Here is a 15,337-nt window from a genome sequence, read left to right on the forward strand (position 1 = left end):
TCTTTTAATTCAGCGCAGATGAAGAGGATCAGTGGAGATGGAGATGCAGGCTTGTGTGTTCTTCCATGTTCAGTGATCTCTGGCTTTAGCTTCAAAGCGTTAGTGTAGCGTATAGTTCAAGGCCGGTTTCTTGTTATTTGGACCGACGGTCCTTTCGATCAGTTCTAGCACCGTTCTTTGTTCGGTCCGTCCGTGCACAGTGAAATCCCTAGTGTTGGATTAACCCCCAGAGTGTTTATATGACTCCAGTGGACTCGTATAAACACTGCAGGGTGTGAATTCAACACTGGTGATTTTGCTGTGTGGGATAATCCACTCCACGTCTTGCTGTTCAAGAAAAATAATCAAAGACGGGACGGTGTGACGAAGCGGAGTTACTGTAACGCTAAACAAGTCCCTGTGAATAAGCTGTCGCTATAGGAACCGTAACGTATTAGAACGAGAGCACGGATGGAAACCTGTGATTGGCAGCTGCACTACTGTCGGAGCTTCTAGGGAATGAATCGACACCTTCCGACATTTCTCTCACTCTGACCTCTTTAATCAGAATCAGACGGTCCGATCTCCGCTCTGGGAGTGTTTACTGTTCTCCGTCGTGCTTTTCGCTCCCGTTCTTGGCTCCACACGCTGACCTCATACAGCAACTATGCGATCTCCACGAACGCTGGCTCCAAATCAAACGCTTCCTTTGACGTGTACGGCCTTATTGTGCCACGGCCGTAACCACCACGCAGCCTTCGTTTGTTTATTTCCTTTCTTTATACGTGTTTAGCTGATGAAGATATGGAATTTTTTTTCAGAGGAAGACGTGAAATGATACAGTAACATGAACACACGCGCACACACACACACATATTTATATATATATATATAGTGTGTGTGTGTGTCGGGGAGCATTATCCTGCTGTGTTAGGGAACACCGTTGCCATGAAGGGGTGTACATGGTCTACAATGATGTTTAGGTAGGTGGGACGTCTCAAGGTAACGTCCACATGGACGCCAGGACCCAAGGTTTCTCAGCAGAACATTACCCAGAGCATCACACTTCCTCCACCAGCTCGCTTTCTTCCCCTAGTGCATCCTGGTGCCATGTCTTCCCCAGATAAGCGACACACACACACACACACTCACACCCGGCCATCCACCGTTATCAGACCAGGCCACTTTCTTCCATCGCTCCATGGTCCAGTTCTGAAGGTCCACTGTAGGAGCTTTCGGTGGTGTACAGGGGGTCAGCATGGGCACTCTGACCGGTCTGCAGCTACGCAGCTCCATACGCAGCAAGCTGTGATGCTCTGTGTGGTCTGACTCCTTTCCATCACAGCCAGCGTTAACTTTTACAGCCATTAGTGCTACAGTAGCTCTTCTGTCGGATCGGATCAGACAGTCTAGCCTTCACTCACCACACGCATCACTGAGACTTGGGCTCCCATGACCCTGTCACTGGTTCTCCGGTTGTTCTTCCTTGGACCACTTGTAGTAGGTACTAACCCCTGCATACCGGGAACACCCCACAAGACCTGCCGTTGCGTGCAGACGCTCTGACCCAGTCGTCCATCCATCACAATTCGGTTCTTGTCAAAGTCGCTCAGATCCTTACTTCAAGTACTGACTGTGCGAGAATTGACCCTTTAGTAATAAACAAGGTGTTGCAGTTTGTTCATGTAATATTGAAAGCACGATCGAATACGTTTAATGGACAACATGCATTAAAAAAAAAAAAAAAAACGGATTAAATACACGTGCAGTCAAAGATTTCCGAACACGTGGACTGTTTTATTAGTTTAGTAGTTCCACCACTATTGGGAGTTAAACGAGAGAACAATTAATCAGGCGCTCCATCAAATCAATAAATCTTCGCAGTAAGGACTTGTGAGACTCTTTTATGATCTTTATTATGACTGCTTTATTAAAGGTGAGAGCCACTTGTTCGGTGAAGCCATTACTGTAAGATCCTGTAAGGGTATCATCATAAAAATGTCACGGTGGTGCAGCAAGTAATGTTGTGTGAGTGTGTGTGTGTGTGTGTGTGTGTGTGATGGACTGGCATCCCATCCAAGGTGTTATCCCGCTTCACTCTAAGAGTTCCCTGGGTAGACTTCGGATACATGGCAACCCTGACCAGGATAAATCGGATACTGAAGATGAATGAATCATGATCACAAAAAAAAAAAAAATACAGGATTTGGATTAAATACACAATATTTGTTCTTGTTTTGGAAAAAAGTAGAAAGAAAGAACGTTTGCACTCGAGGGGGAGGGCATCATGTGATCTCTGTACTTTTCACTCTTCATTACGCTCTGTTTGTCTCCGTGTGTGTGTGTGTGTGTGTGTGTGATGTTGTTTTCCAAGTGCCTGCTTTTCCATGAGAACACCTGCGCTCCGAGGCCTGACGTTCGACTCCCAGTGTGTGTGTGTGTGTGTGTGTGTGTGTGTGTGTTGTTTACTGAGAAACAGGACAATGCTGCTTTTGATCAGATTCCGTTGTCACTGACTCGGATCTCGCTCCGTCTCTCCGTCATTCCGTCCCTCTGTTCTCAGCACTGACTGGAGGCATCTTTCCGATCACGTCCCATGTTTACAGGCATTTCTCGGGTTTCGATGCTTGAGAGAGAATTAACCGGAGCGCAATCTTCTTGGGGAGCAAACACGACGCAAAATGCTGAACATCCTGATTTCTTCGCTGGTGGATGCAGATCGGAAAATGCGCTGGAAGACGAAAGAGCGCCTCGTCTCTCTGGTAAAGTTCTGATTCCGGTTTCTTGTGCCAAGGATGCTGCGGTCCTACGGTTTCTGTCCGGCATCCCGGAGTCAGACGTTTCTGTTCGACTTTGAATGCAAATGGAGCTGAAATATCTGTAGCTGTCTGTAGAAATGATAAATATCTGTGGAATATTAGTTACTTTTAAAACTATTTGACAAACCACTCTCTCTTCGTTTTCCTTTCTCTTAATTATATAAGATTATTAAAGTCCGAAGCCGTTAGAATGTTCTACATTTCTGCATAGATATGATCTAAAACATCATCAGATTTTCACACAAGTCCGGAAATGATCCAGTAGTACATATCTGTGAGGGGTAAAAGTTTGTGAACCTCTAGGATTAGCATTTTAGGTTAATTTTCCTTCGATTGTTATGTGGAATTACATGATAATAACTAGATAATGCTAGCTGCTAACAAGGAGCTAGCGAACGATAGAAAGAAGGTAGAAAAAAATGAAGATTTTAAAAGGAAAAAAAACTTGAAAAGAGTAAGAAAGAGAGATTGCAAGATTTTTTTCATTTTTTTATTTTATTATTATTATTTTTTTTAAAAGTGAGACCGGAAGAAGAAAGAGATTTTAAGAGAGAAAGAGAAAGAAATACATTTTGAAGGAAAGAAAGAATTTTGAAAAAGATTTTAAAAAGGCAAAAGGAAGAAGAGGGATATTTTGAAAAGAGAAAGAAAGAATGAAACGAGATATTTTGAAAGAAAGGAAGATGGACAGACAGCTAGAATGAAAAAAAGAAAGAAATTCTTAAAAAGAAGAAAGGAAGGAGAAAGAGATTTGAAGAGTGTAAAGAAAGTAAGAAAGAAAGAAAATTCCAAAAAAAAAAGAAAAAAAGACAGAATGAGGTTTTAAAAAAGAGCAAAAGTAAGGAAGGGGAGAAAGAAAGAATGCGCCGCTCACTTAAAAGCGGTTTATTAATTTTTCTTTTCAAGCGTCATTTTTTTTTTTTTTTAAACAAAAAATTAAGCAAAAGGATCTGCTTGTGTAATGTGATTCATTTAAAATGTAAAATTAGTGAAATATATTCAAGATGGTTTTTCACACACACACACACACGCGCACACACCCCCACCCACACACACACACACACACCATTTCTGACCCTGATGACGGTATCTGACCTCATCCTGTGAGCTCCGTTTCATCCTGTTTCTGTGAATTATTCCAGAAGTGCTGATTTAGGGTCCGCTTCCTGCCTTATTACGAACTCACAGAACACGTGGTCACAAAAGCAGATGCTGAATGCTGAGCTCGTGTTCTTTCTGTAAGGACAATGCGGATTGTCCGTGACATCCTGAAGTCCGTCTCTCAAGCCGAAAAGTAGTCTGTACGGTAAATAACGTACCGTCAAGACCGTTCCACTGCCGTAGTAATAGCGAGAGCTTGGAGTCTTTCAAACAGAAATGCATGTCTCTGATTGGTTCACAATGTTTCTCACCAAAGCAGCTGGTAGCCAATAAAATATGATTTAAAAAAGAATCGAAACTTATACGAACATAAACATGTTATATAGTCAGCTGTACACGTGTTATGTTAACCATCCACAAATACGTCAGACATGTGAAATCCCCTAAAATCCTAGCTAAGTCTTTGTTTTTCGTCTTCTCGCTTTCAGAGATTATCTTTGTTAACGTTGCACGTCTGAGGTCGAGTATCAAATACGACTCAGATTGCGACTTTAATCAGAGAACATGAGGTTCAGGGCAACCGAAACAGCCTTGAAATGTTTATTCAGTTCAGACTGACGAGAATAGCTGGATTTGATGAATTGTATCATTTTAGTATTAGCCGTATGTGCACCGTTTTCAGAAACACAACGTCTTCTTTGGGCTCTTCACGTTTGTTGTTCAACAAAGGTTGGAGAGCCACACACAGAGAAGAGAAGAGAAGAGAAATCTTTTCCTCCTTTACACCATGCTTATCTTGGAGATCTCTGTGCAGTTTCTGTAACCCCGGAGACGCCGTATTTGTTTGTGAAAAGGAAACGAGATTATTTTGTGCGCTGAACAAATAATAAAAGCGTATAAGGAGCTTAAGTGTCTCGCTGACTGACTGACTGATGGTGATCCTCGGAGGCTTGTGATATTTTATGCTTTGCTTGTGTTACGTTCTCATACGAGATGACATTTTATAGTGCAGAGCCACGGCCCATGTTGTTGAGCTTAAAACAATGCGAGCTAGGTTCTGAGCTCCGCTTCATCCTGTGGGTGGGGGTCCGGAAAACCATAGGAAGTAGTCTGTAAGCCAGCGATGGGCCGTTAGGTTTCCCGTGTGGTCAGTTATAAGCCGAAAATCAGAGAGAATGCAGTGCTTCATCACATCAAATCGTTTTCCTTAAACAGTAAATGTTGCCTTGATACATATAAAGTTCACCGCGTTGTAGATAGGGGAAAGGTCGTTTAGAATTTAGTGACATGCCCTAGAGCCACGGGGATAAACTGTAAATCTGACAAGACAGTTGAAGTATCCTTACTGCTAACCAGGAGTGCATGGAGAGGTGAAATGGCTCGGTGATGGTGGTAATGGTGACGGTGGAGTGTTTTACGTTTTCACCAGTATCTCAAACCATGAGGCTTTCCGTCGATAAAGCCACACTAATTTGCCATTTGGACCGTTTCATTGCGCCTACTTAAATATCGAGATCGTTCAACTGTCTAGCCAAACCGCAAAACTCCGCTTGGGTTTTAAGTGCTTAACCTTCCACAACTGTAGTCTTTACATCTACAGCATAGCACGAACAACTTTGCAAATACTTTTTGCGTTTCTGCGTCGTACAGGTGTTTGGTAAAAATGGCAGAAATGAACTCAAAATCAAGCAAACGCCGCGATATTCAGAGGAGCTTGCGAATTTTCAGAATTACCCCAGGTTTTCCGCAGATTCGGACCGAGACGCGCCGTTTGACGTCTTCGCGACGTGCATTGAGGCAAAGCCTTCTTCGATTCGTGTGCGTGGAACATGAGTACAGCTAAAAGGTCTCATTTACCAACAAACATCTCTGCGAAAGAACGTGCGAAACAATCACATGCGATTTCGCCAATTGAAGTAGTCCCACACACACACACACACAAAAGCGCAAAAATCTTTGCATGTTGCATCGCAGATTTTAGAGGGGGGGAAAGCCTGATCAAAATTAAGCATTTTGACCACAACAATCATAACAAAATAAATAAATAAAAAACCCTCTGATTAAAATCCTGTACGGACTGAAACGTGCAACACCTCATGAACGCCTGGTGCTTGGGCCCCGCGGATCGCTGCTTAAATCTGCCATGTTTTAGTGTTTCGTGTTCTTGTTTAAATCTTAATAATATTTTTAAGCCTTACTGATACTAATGTGCATCTTAACGGCTTATAAAGTCGTCCATTGCTTAATCTGAAACTGAAAAATGTTGATTTCATTTGAACATACTAGTTGATTTGGGTTCTGGGTGTGATGTGGAAAAAAAAAGAAAAGAGGAGAAAATATACAAGGGGTTCGGGGGGGGGGGGGGGGTTGATGGGGTGTCTCCAAATTGTCTAGAAGTTGCTGGATTGTAAAGAATATAGCTTAGAATGCGAAAACGAGCAGAAATGTCGCATGAGTCCATAACTTGTTCTTCCCATCGCTATTCTCCATCCCATCCGTTCCCGTGTTGGTACATTCCACTGGACTTGTATACAGAGAGTTGTAGTGTTTACCTAGGTGATCGTTTCGAAAGGAAAATCTATCTTTATAAAATAATTACTCAGCCGATACGAATTTCAGTCATCACTTGTACTACTGATAATCAATTTATGAGCGTCGGGATTGGTTTAAATAGCGATTAGGGCTGCCCTGATTTCCAAGCTCCCCCCTCGTGTCCGGGTGAAATGGAACGGTCCGTTCCAGGCAGGCAGGCAGACATGTCATGGCTGTTGCTCGGAGAGGTGAGGGAGGGAGAGAGAGGAGGAGTACGGATAGAGGTGTAGAGAGTCTCAGGAGAGAAACACTCGCAAACACAGCACTCCTGCGCGTCCTAAACATCCTCGGGTTGTAGTTTATTCACCGCTGATTTGTGTTTTGTGTTTGATTTTCCTTTAAGGGGATTAATAATACCCGTACAGCGTGATCTTACGGCAGTACAGAAGTTTGCGTGTTTATGAAAAACGCGCCGCCCCTGATGGTGAACTTTGGACTTTTGGTTATTTATTTATTTCGATTCGGTTTCGCTAACATGTCCACGGAAGGGTGAAGGGACAGAGGAATAAAGACGAGTTTGCCCGGAGCTGAGGGCTGCTGGGCAGGACACAGGAAACTGGAGGAAGTTTTCCAGCCATCACTGGCTTTCTATCAGTGATATATTCACTGGGAGGGAGGAAGGGATCAAAATGTCGGCCAAAGCTGCTGCAAATAAGGTAGGACACATTATTTACACCTTGTCCGGATCAACCTGTCGGTCGGTGTTTTGTCGATTTGATGGGGGATACTCCCACGATTGAACACCACGGAATGGTGAAATGCTTGTTTTCGTTTTGTTTTCTTTTTAACCTTGTAAACATCTGTGAACACATCTGTGTAAAGTTAAACACTGAAGTTAAACACTGCATGTTTGTTTCTCTGCCAGATCCGCGGCGGTGCTGATTGTTGATGTTTTGTCGCGGAACTTTCTGGAATATTTCGTGGTTCGTTTGGTTGTTTTTTTTTTTTTTGTTTAGGCTTTTGGTTATCAGGAAAGGTGAATGGTGTGTGTGTGTGTGTGTGTAAAAGTTTAACACGGGTCACTGTTGTCTGTGGCCCTGGGCTACAGGTTAACAAGGTGTCATTGCTTAATGATGCTCCATTACGGCTTGTGTGTGTGAACTTTTTAACCATGGAGGTCGTTCAAACTTAATTAGTGACTGCTCAAAGGAGGGGAAAAAGTGTGTGTGTGTGTGTGTGTGTGTGTGTGTGGGGAAGGAATAGAAAGCAGGAACACTTTCTCACTGTGTTTATCTTTGCCCGTTTGTACTAGCATGTATGCACAACAAACCTACTTTTGCTCATTTAACACGTATGAAATGCAACGTAACGTCCGATTAACTTGGTTTTTCGTCGAATTGAGCGTTAAACTCGATCAGAGAGAGCGTTATAAACCTGCAGCTCTCCGAAAGAATTTCCTTATATATTATAAAATATATTCGGTAGAATGAATTGTTTTTTTTCTCTCTCTCGACGCACAGTGACCGTTTAAAAGTTAAGTGTGCGCGTGCACGGCTGCGCGTTCACGCGGAGAGTTGTGATTGCAGCGAGCACGCGCGAGGCCCCCCTTAAAATAATTTTTTTTTTTTTAATTGACACCCCCCCCCCCCCCCCGCCATGATTTATAAACCAAACCAAATGAGAATGTGAGATATGCGTGTGGAGAAGTGTGGATTTGCTCTTCAGGTTTGGTCAGTTTCTCTTGTTGAAAGCAAAACATTCAGGATGATGAAACTCAACCCGCAAAAATTCAACCCCGAGCTTATTAGATAAGAACTGAGTGTCAGGGGGTTGGTTGGTTTTATTTATTACTACTAATCTATATTGATTGCGTAAGTACTCTGCATTATATTGTTGTTGTTGTTGTTGTTGTTGTTATTAGGGGGCCAAGCACAGAAGGTGTGTAGACACCCTATTGTTGTTTTATCTCTTCTTCTTTCTGGACGTCTGCGGCGGCCCATAGAACCGTCCAGTAAGTTGTGAAATTGGGGAAGGTCTAAGGAACATTCTGACCAAATTTGGGCCAAGTGCGAACGCTCTAGTGTGAACGTCGGGTCAAATGTGGGCCTAATTTGGAAGTACATTTATCGTCCTAACTTTTGAACCAGCGTCCCTGGATCCTGTGGGTCGAGACGAATTCAATGCAGCCTGTGATGACTTTCCATTAAAGCCAGAGGTCAGTCGGGTTCGGAGAGCTAGCAAGTAATCGACTCGCGTCGATAAAGCAAATGTTCTCCTCATTGCTCATTGTCTGAACCCATTTCACCTCTGGCTTTAATGGAAAGTCATTACATAAAAGTCAAAAATACAAAACTGTGTGCTTCATGCAGCCCCAGAAACACTTTCCTTTAACCCCAGGTGCACCCACTTATTCATTTCATTATACTGCCACCCAAAGGTTAACCATAGTATTACAACAAAATGGCTCCTACACACCCAGTGACATACATTTTCCGCCATCTTGGATTTTTCAAGAACTCCATTTTTTTTTTTATCTTTCCTTTCGCTACTCCTCCTACAAATTTTGTCCGATCATCGTCAGATTTGGCGCACGTCATCTTCGGCATAAAGCCTTGCCAAATAATATCGAACGCTCCGAACGGTTTGCCCGTCACGGGCTGACGAATCTGACAGCAAAGCCGCCAAACAGGAGGCATGGCTGTGTCTCGACAACGACGTCGTGCACCGACACAAAACTTGATCGGCATGCCAGGACCAGGACCTGGCCGCTTATTGGTCAAAAGTAACAATTACATTTTTAATTAAAAAATGCTCTTCTTCTTATGTGAGGAACATTCACACACACCCGCAAATTGAACCCAGGATTGTTAGACAGAACTAGTCTCAAGGTTTAACATTTATTACTACAACTTTTATGCATACACTGCAGTTACATCAATAATAATAATAATAATAATAATAATAATAATAATAATAATAATTGGATGTCTTTTCGGATGCTGTGTGTACGTCTTTAAGGCTGACCTGACCCAATTGAGCGCCTTCACTAACGTGACACGGATTATTTATTCTTTTTAAATGACTTGTTCAACATTATATGACGCATGTGTACGGACATTACGAGGGAAAATGAAGCTTGGAAGATCATTAATGCCTGTGGCGAGCGTTCCGAGATGTAGAGAAGAGTCGCTTTAAACATATTTTTAAAAGTGTTACCGGCGAATCGTCTCGCTATCCCGTTATCGGTTTAGTTTTTAAAACTCGGTAGGTTTCCGTTATTAATCGGTTCGTAATCGTTGCCCGGATTCATGTCGTCCTTCTCGGATTTCACCTACCGACGCGATTAGCTTGTATCGGGCGAGACAAACCTCGGATCCTTCAGCGAGACGTTAAATAGTAGTTGCGTCGCGCGAGACGTTAAATAGCACTTGCGAGACGTTTTCCGGACTCTTGACACAAAATTCTCCGTTTCAGGCGGTGTGATTCAGATTACACAAATAAGTGATCACCAAACTATTTTTTTTTAAAGTATATATTTTTTAAAAATATAAAACTACAACTTGTACATCTATGTTGTGATGCGTGTCGCGATTCGTAGAAATATCGTGATTTTTATTACATTTTTTTTTTGCCATCTTGTCCCACTCCTAATGATCAGCTACTCGGGCACTTTATCTCCACATTCCACGCTCGTCTCGGTCGCGGGCCTTTCTTATCAGTCTCACACACACACACACAATCCACCAAATCTCTCCCAAAAATAGGTAGAACAGATAGAGGTCTATAGAACCCACGACCTAACTCAGAAGGATCTTTTTAATACTCAGGATATGATGCAGTTAATTTTAGGAGTAGATGATTTCAGGGGAAGTAATCCTCCTGGTCCTCTTTATTTATTTATTTCTTTCTTTTTAAATTATTATTGTTATTTAAATCTAAAGTGCCCTGCATCCTGCTGTAGAGGAAGTGTGTGTGTGTGTGTGTGGTTTTCTCTGGAAAAAGGACACGTATGTGTAAGTAAACACGGCAGAACGAACGCCCGTCACGTCCGAGTCGTGGTCATCTCCGTTAGTCGTGTTTTGAAGCAGCAAGTGGATTAATGTAGTGGTGCGACCTGCATGGAAATGAATCTGTTTAATATGGAGGAGTGTATTCAGTGGCGTCGTCCTCCCTTCCTCCCTTTGTAGAGGAACACGAAAGCCAGCAAATGTACGTATCGACACTCTAAATAGGTCCGGAGCGGCGAGGGAATCATTTTTTTGGCTTTTGTGCTCAGTGTGACGCGAGTTTATGTCGATGTGAATACGTATACGTCGTGTACGTCTCCTGTCCCGTGTCTTCTGTCTCCGAGACGCTTTTGTAAAGATTGGAAATGATGATGCAGAAAAGCAGCTCGAGTGCCCCTGTGCCAAGGACACTCCAACGGTTCCCATGGTGAGCAGAGGGCAGAGCCTGCTCTGGGGTGATGGGCCTGACGGTGCAGCTCCACGACTGGCCCTACGCACTGGCGGTGCAACTGCGGAAGCCGCGTTGCGACCCGACGCCCAGTCACGTCGCGTCCGACTTGCCGTTAGATTCCGATTCGCAGGTCCGAGACGAGTCCGAGTCAATAAAGAAAACGTCCCGAGACCGTACTCGAGTCCCGCAGCCCTACTTTTAGGCCGAAATAAATGTGCGTTATAACGCTGGTTGATGGAATGGAGAAGGAGGACACCGCGGGCGGGACATGGAGAAAATGGAGTCGTTTGTTTATCGAGTCTCTCGTCAGATCAATCCCAACCTCTCGCTGTCCGGCTCGCTCTCAGGTCAGGCCGAGTACGGTCAAATCGGCGAGACTCTCTCCGATCTGCCAAGAGGGAAGGTGCAGACAGTCACTCGTTACCCACCCGTTCTCCGCAACTCCCCCAAGCATCCTCACAGCCAGTGACTGACCGCACCACTGCTAAAAAAAAACGAAGGGTTTGTTACGGAAAGGTTCGATCAGTCAGGTTTGTTTAGCGTGTGGCGCTGGAGGTTTTTGGAAAAGTTGTTCCAGTTGAATCGACTCGAGCTCGATCAGGATTCGGAGCGTTCACATGTTTACATTCTCTTTTATTTTTTTACATTTTTAATAATTACAAATTCACTGAATGGATGCCATTGATTTGACTTTTTTAAAAAAAATAAATAAATAAAAAATTGTACTTTATTTTGCCTAAAGACGAAGATTATCGTCGAACTCAATTTATCACTTTTTTATTTTTTTTTTTTTAAATGTAATTCACTGCTGTTTTGTGTAGTCTTTGTTAGCTAAATTATACATCCTGTATTGTATAAACGTCCTCAAGTATCGTGATGTATTTTTGCCATATCGCCCAGCCTTTTATTTATTTATTTGTTTGTTTGTTTGTTTATTTATTTGGGTACTTGTAAATATAAACCATCACGGATGAATTTTGGTGTGTTATTTGAAGTGTTTTTTGACCCGTTTTAGTCCCTCTATTTTCTGTTGTTTGGCGTGTTGGTGTTTGGTTCAGTTTGGGATGTAAATCTTTCATTTACGTTAATATTTATTAAAAGTCAATATATAGAGATTTGTTTCGTTTTAAAGAAATTTCATGGTACAGTCAGTACAGTTTATTTTTTGCGATGAAGTTCTCTTCTGTTTGTACTTTTTACGAGCGTCGCGTTTTCATCCCGTCCATCGGATATGGACGGGTAGGTACCGCCCAGCTCGGTTATCGGCGTCGGTGAAAATCCACTATCGCTCGGACACTTTTTTTTACGATGATGACTGCTCTCAGTGCCGTCACAGCTGACTCTTGAGGCTCGAGGAGCGCGGTAGCACAGTAGTGACGGTGTAAATACAGCCCTGAGATGATCCGGAGGAGATTACAGACCCCACACAGACGGTATTTAACCCACATCCAGACAGTCTGAAGTGATTCCCGAGTGCCAGTCCGGCGTGTTATTACCGGCGTCCGTGTGTTTACGGTTCTGCTTAATAACGGTGTGTGATTTTCGTATCGGGAGCGCGGAGAGATAATGTTAGTGATTACCGGCAGGATGGGATTGTCGGGTCACGTCTGTGGTGGCGGTGTGTTATTCCCGTACGCGATAATGATGGGAATCGGCAGCGACGTTGTGCGTTTTGTTTGTTTTCGGGATGGAGGTGCGTTCTCTTGTATTCGACTGCCGGTGTTTACGGGTTCTGCCGCGTTGCGCGTTTGGTTTACCTGCTGGACTGAACCGGATTTCCGAACTGGATCCATAAAGCATTCATCTGGTTATGTATTCATCACTTCTTTTGTCCTCGTGAGCGTTTTTGACCTGAATAAACTGTTTATTATTATTATTATTATTATTATTATTATTATTATTATTATTATTACAGCTGTTTCTCCATGTTCATGAGTCTGAGGAAATCCTTTGCAGTCCACGAATAGATGTTTCCGATTCGTACCGAAAGATTTATCGTGTCCTGTAATGGTTTTTTTTTTTTTTAAACGCTTATTGATGTATTTATCGCCCTTTTCCTAAAAAAAAAAAAACCCCCCCACCAAACGGGTTCATACCATTCTGCATATCGTTAATTTCACGTGCTCTCGCTGCACGCGCACATCAGCGGCCGTCATTTCCGCCTCACGTCGCTCGGCGCTGCTTGATTGTCCTATACGTAGCTGACCGGCGGTCGCTATGGTTTCACGCGTAGCGCCATGGTAGCCGCAGAACGTAAATGTAACCGCGCATTTGGTTTAGCGATTCACCCAAAGGAAAATTCGCTCCACAGAGACGCCAACGATCGCTCCAACCTTTCTTCCAAAAGCCTCATATTTCTCCGTGGCGTCTCGTCTCTGTGCACGTTCAACGAGAGGCCGTACACGGCCGATCTCGGGGACCGAAGAAAACGCCGGACCACGCGCGACATCCGATCGGTCCGTGGAACCGTTTTAGCTAAACGTTTGGGTTCGTCACCGTTACCGTCCTGCAAAGTATCTAATTTGCATAGAATTTTTAAAAAGATAATCTAATTTCAGATGTCGCTTTGTTGCTGTCGAGGAAATCGCAGCTTTTTGTGTCGCGTACTCATGGTGGGGGGAAAAAAACCACGAACGATCACCTGACACTGCGAACATCACTGCTAATGTCATTTAGCACATTTGGCACAGTGCCATTTAACCATAAATAGATATAAACTCACGTTTGTCACGTTCGCGTGTCCGTTCATAGCCTTTTAAGTATTCGAATAAACCGTTACGTGAAAGTTAATCGATTGTTAATACGACAAAACTCAGTTCTAGGCCTGCTTCCTGCTGATGCGCAGATATTTCATTATTCCCTCATTTGCATGTTGTAATATATTTTAAGCAAAGTTTTAATGCTAATGGTTTATATATATATATATATATATATATATATATATATATATATATATATATATATATATATATATATATATATATATATATATATATACCTTGACTTGTGCGTCATTTGAAAATAAATAAATAAATAACAAATGGCTTTAAAGCATGTGGTGCCTGGATTTATGAATTATTCATGTTTTACTCATTAGCATAAACATTAACTTTATTAGTGTTGGCTGGGCTGCTGGAATTTTGTGTGTGTGGGGGGAGGGGGCAGGGGGGTAATTAGACGATGTTTTAGTGCTGGAATTGTTCAGCGTGTAGTAACGGCTCGTTAATCGCTCGGCTCGTTGTAAACCTCGGCAGCGTGTGAAAGCTCGGGAATTCCTTTCAGCTGAGTCATGTGATGGTTTGCTAAAGGGGTGTGTGGGGTGGGGTGGGGGGGGGGGCTTGTTTTCCAGTCCTGGAAGTGTTACACAGTGTCCTTGATTTTATTTTGGAAGAGCATGATTTTGGGAGGCATGAATCAGGCTGGGAATTTTAGAGTAGGACCCCCCTCTCTCTCTCTCTCTCACACACACACACTCACACACACGCCCCTTTCCACACCAGGACCTTCTGCTGAAAGGCCTCATTGTTGTACAGTTTAAACACCATTGTGGTTTTCCGTGTGTGTCTCTCATCCCACTTGTAAGGAATTCCGACGCGGGAATACTCTTACGGCTTTATTTTTACGCCCTGCGCATCCCGCTAGTTATTTATCTAGCTTTACGGGTAAAATAACGACCACGCCTCTCCTCCGCCCAGAGTTAGCGTGAGGAATAAAGGCGGACTCTCGCTTTCGTGTCGTTCCCGTCACAGCGGCGTTATAATTCCGGGACGGGAATTCCGCGGTACCGACGGGGCCGTGTGATCCGGATTCCTCTGTCGCTCGATATTCCGAGTTCACCGCTCGTCTTGTGTCTCGAACGCTGTTGGCTGTTTCGCGAGTCGAGTCGGGCGCGCCGTTACTCACTCGCTTCCTGTTTCAAAAGGAAACGTGCCGGCGTACGGAATCAAATCGCGACCCTCGAGCCGATGACTTTTAACAGCTACGCGTAGCTTTTCCCCGGTCGCCTAGCAACAGTGTTTTAACAACTTAAACCACGTGTGTGTGTGTGTGTCTCCCTGTTTTGAAAGCCCAGGATCGTGTTTAAGATCGTCACGTATGTAAACGATATAAACGACGGCAGGTTTTTAAGATGGTCGTAAGCGCGGCGTTCGGCATCGGGGCCTGCGGCTCGGCTGTTATCGGAGAGAGAGAAAAAACCTACGCTGTGCCTCGGCTGCTGCTTATCAGCACATTCCTGGCCTCTGGAAAAGTGTGTGTGTGTGTGTGTGTGTGTGTGTAGATAAGGCTCCGGCTACTCATTGGGTCACTGTAGTTCTGGTTTAAACTCTCTTGTGGCCTCTGGGTCTGCTTATTGTCCCTGACCTGCCACCGCACACTCGAAAGATAGTAACACGGTGCGTGTGCGTGTGTGTGTGTGTGTGTGTGTGTGTTTACGTAAATGCAGAGTG

The 15,337-nt window shown here is 43.6% G+C and overlaps 1 protein-coding gene across 10 annotated transcripts in view; it reads left to right on the plus strand.

The window, feature by feature from the left end:
* tjp1a (tight junction protein 1a) overlaps window positions 1–15,337 on the plus strand; it is a 100,466-nt gene that overhangs the window by 39,987 nt on the left and 45,142 nt on the right. The window contains exon 1 of one of the 10 annotated variants that reach the window (XM_053676435.1): window positions 2,349–2,741. The exons of 8 other annotated variants lie outside the window; for them this stretch is intronic. In XM_053676435.1, coding sequence (XP_053532410.1) covers window positions 2,661–2,741 — 81 coding nt within the window. In that variant the 5' untranslated portion in view covers window positions 2,349–2,660. Of the gene's footprint in view, window positions 1–2,348; window positions 2,742–6,649; window positions 7,148–15,337 lie in introns of those variants that run through there. One more of the 10 variants, XM_053676437.1, reaches the window with a different exon arrangement.

Source organism: Ictalurus punctatus, chromosome 27 (assembly GCF_001660625.3).
Source record: "Ictalurus punctatus breed USDA103 chromosome 27, Coco_2.0, whole genome shotgun sequence".
In the NCBI taxonomy this organism is placed as follows: domain Eukaryota; kingdom Metazoa; phylum Chordata; class Actinopteri; order Siluriformes; family Ictaluridae; genus Ictalurus; species Ictalurus punctatus.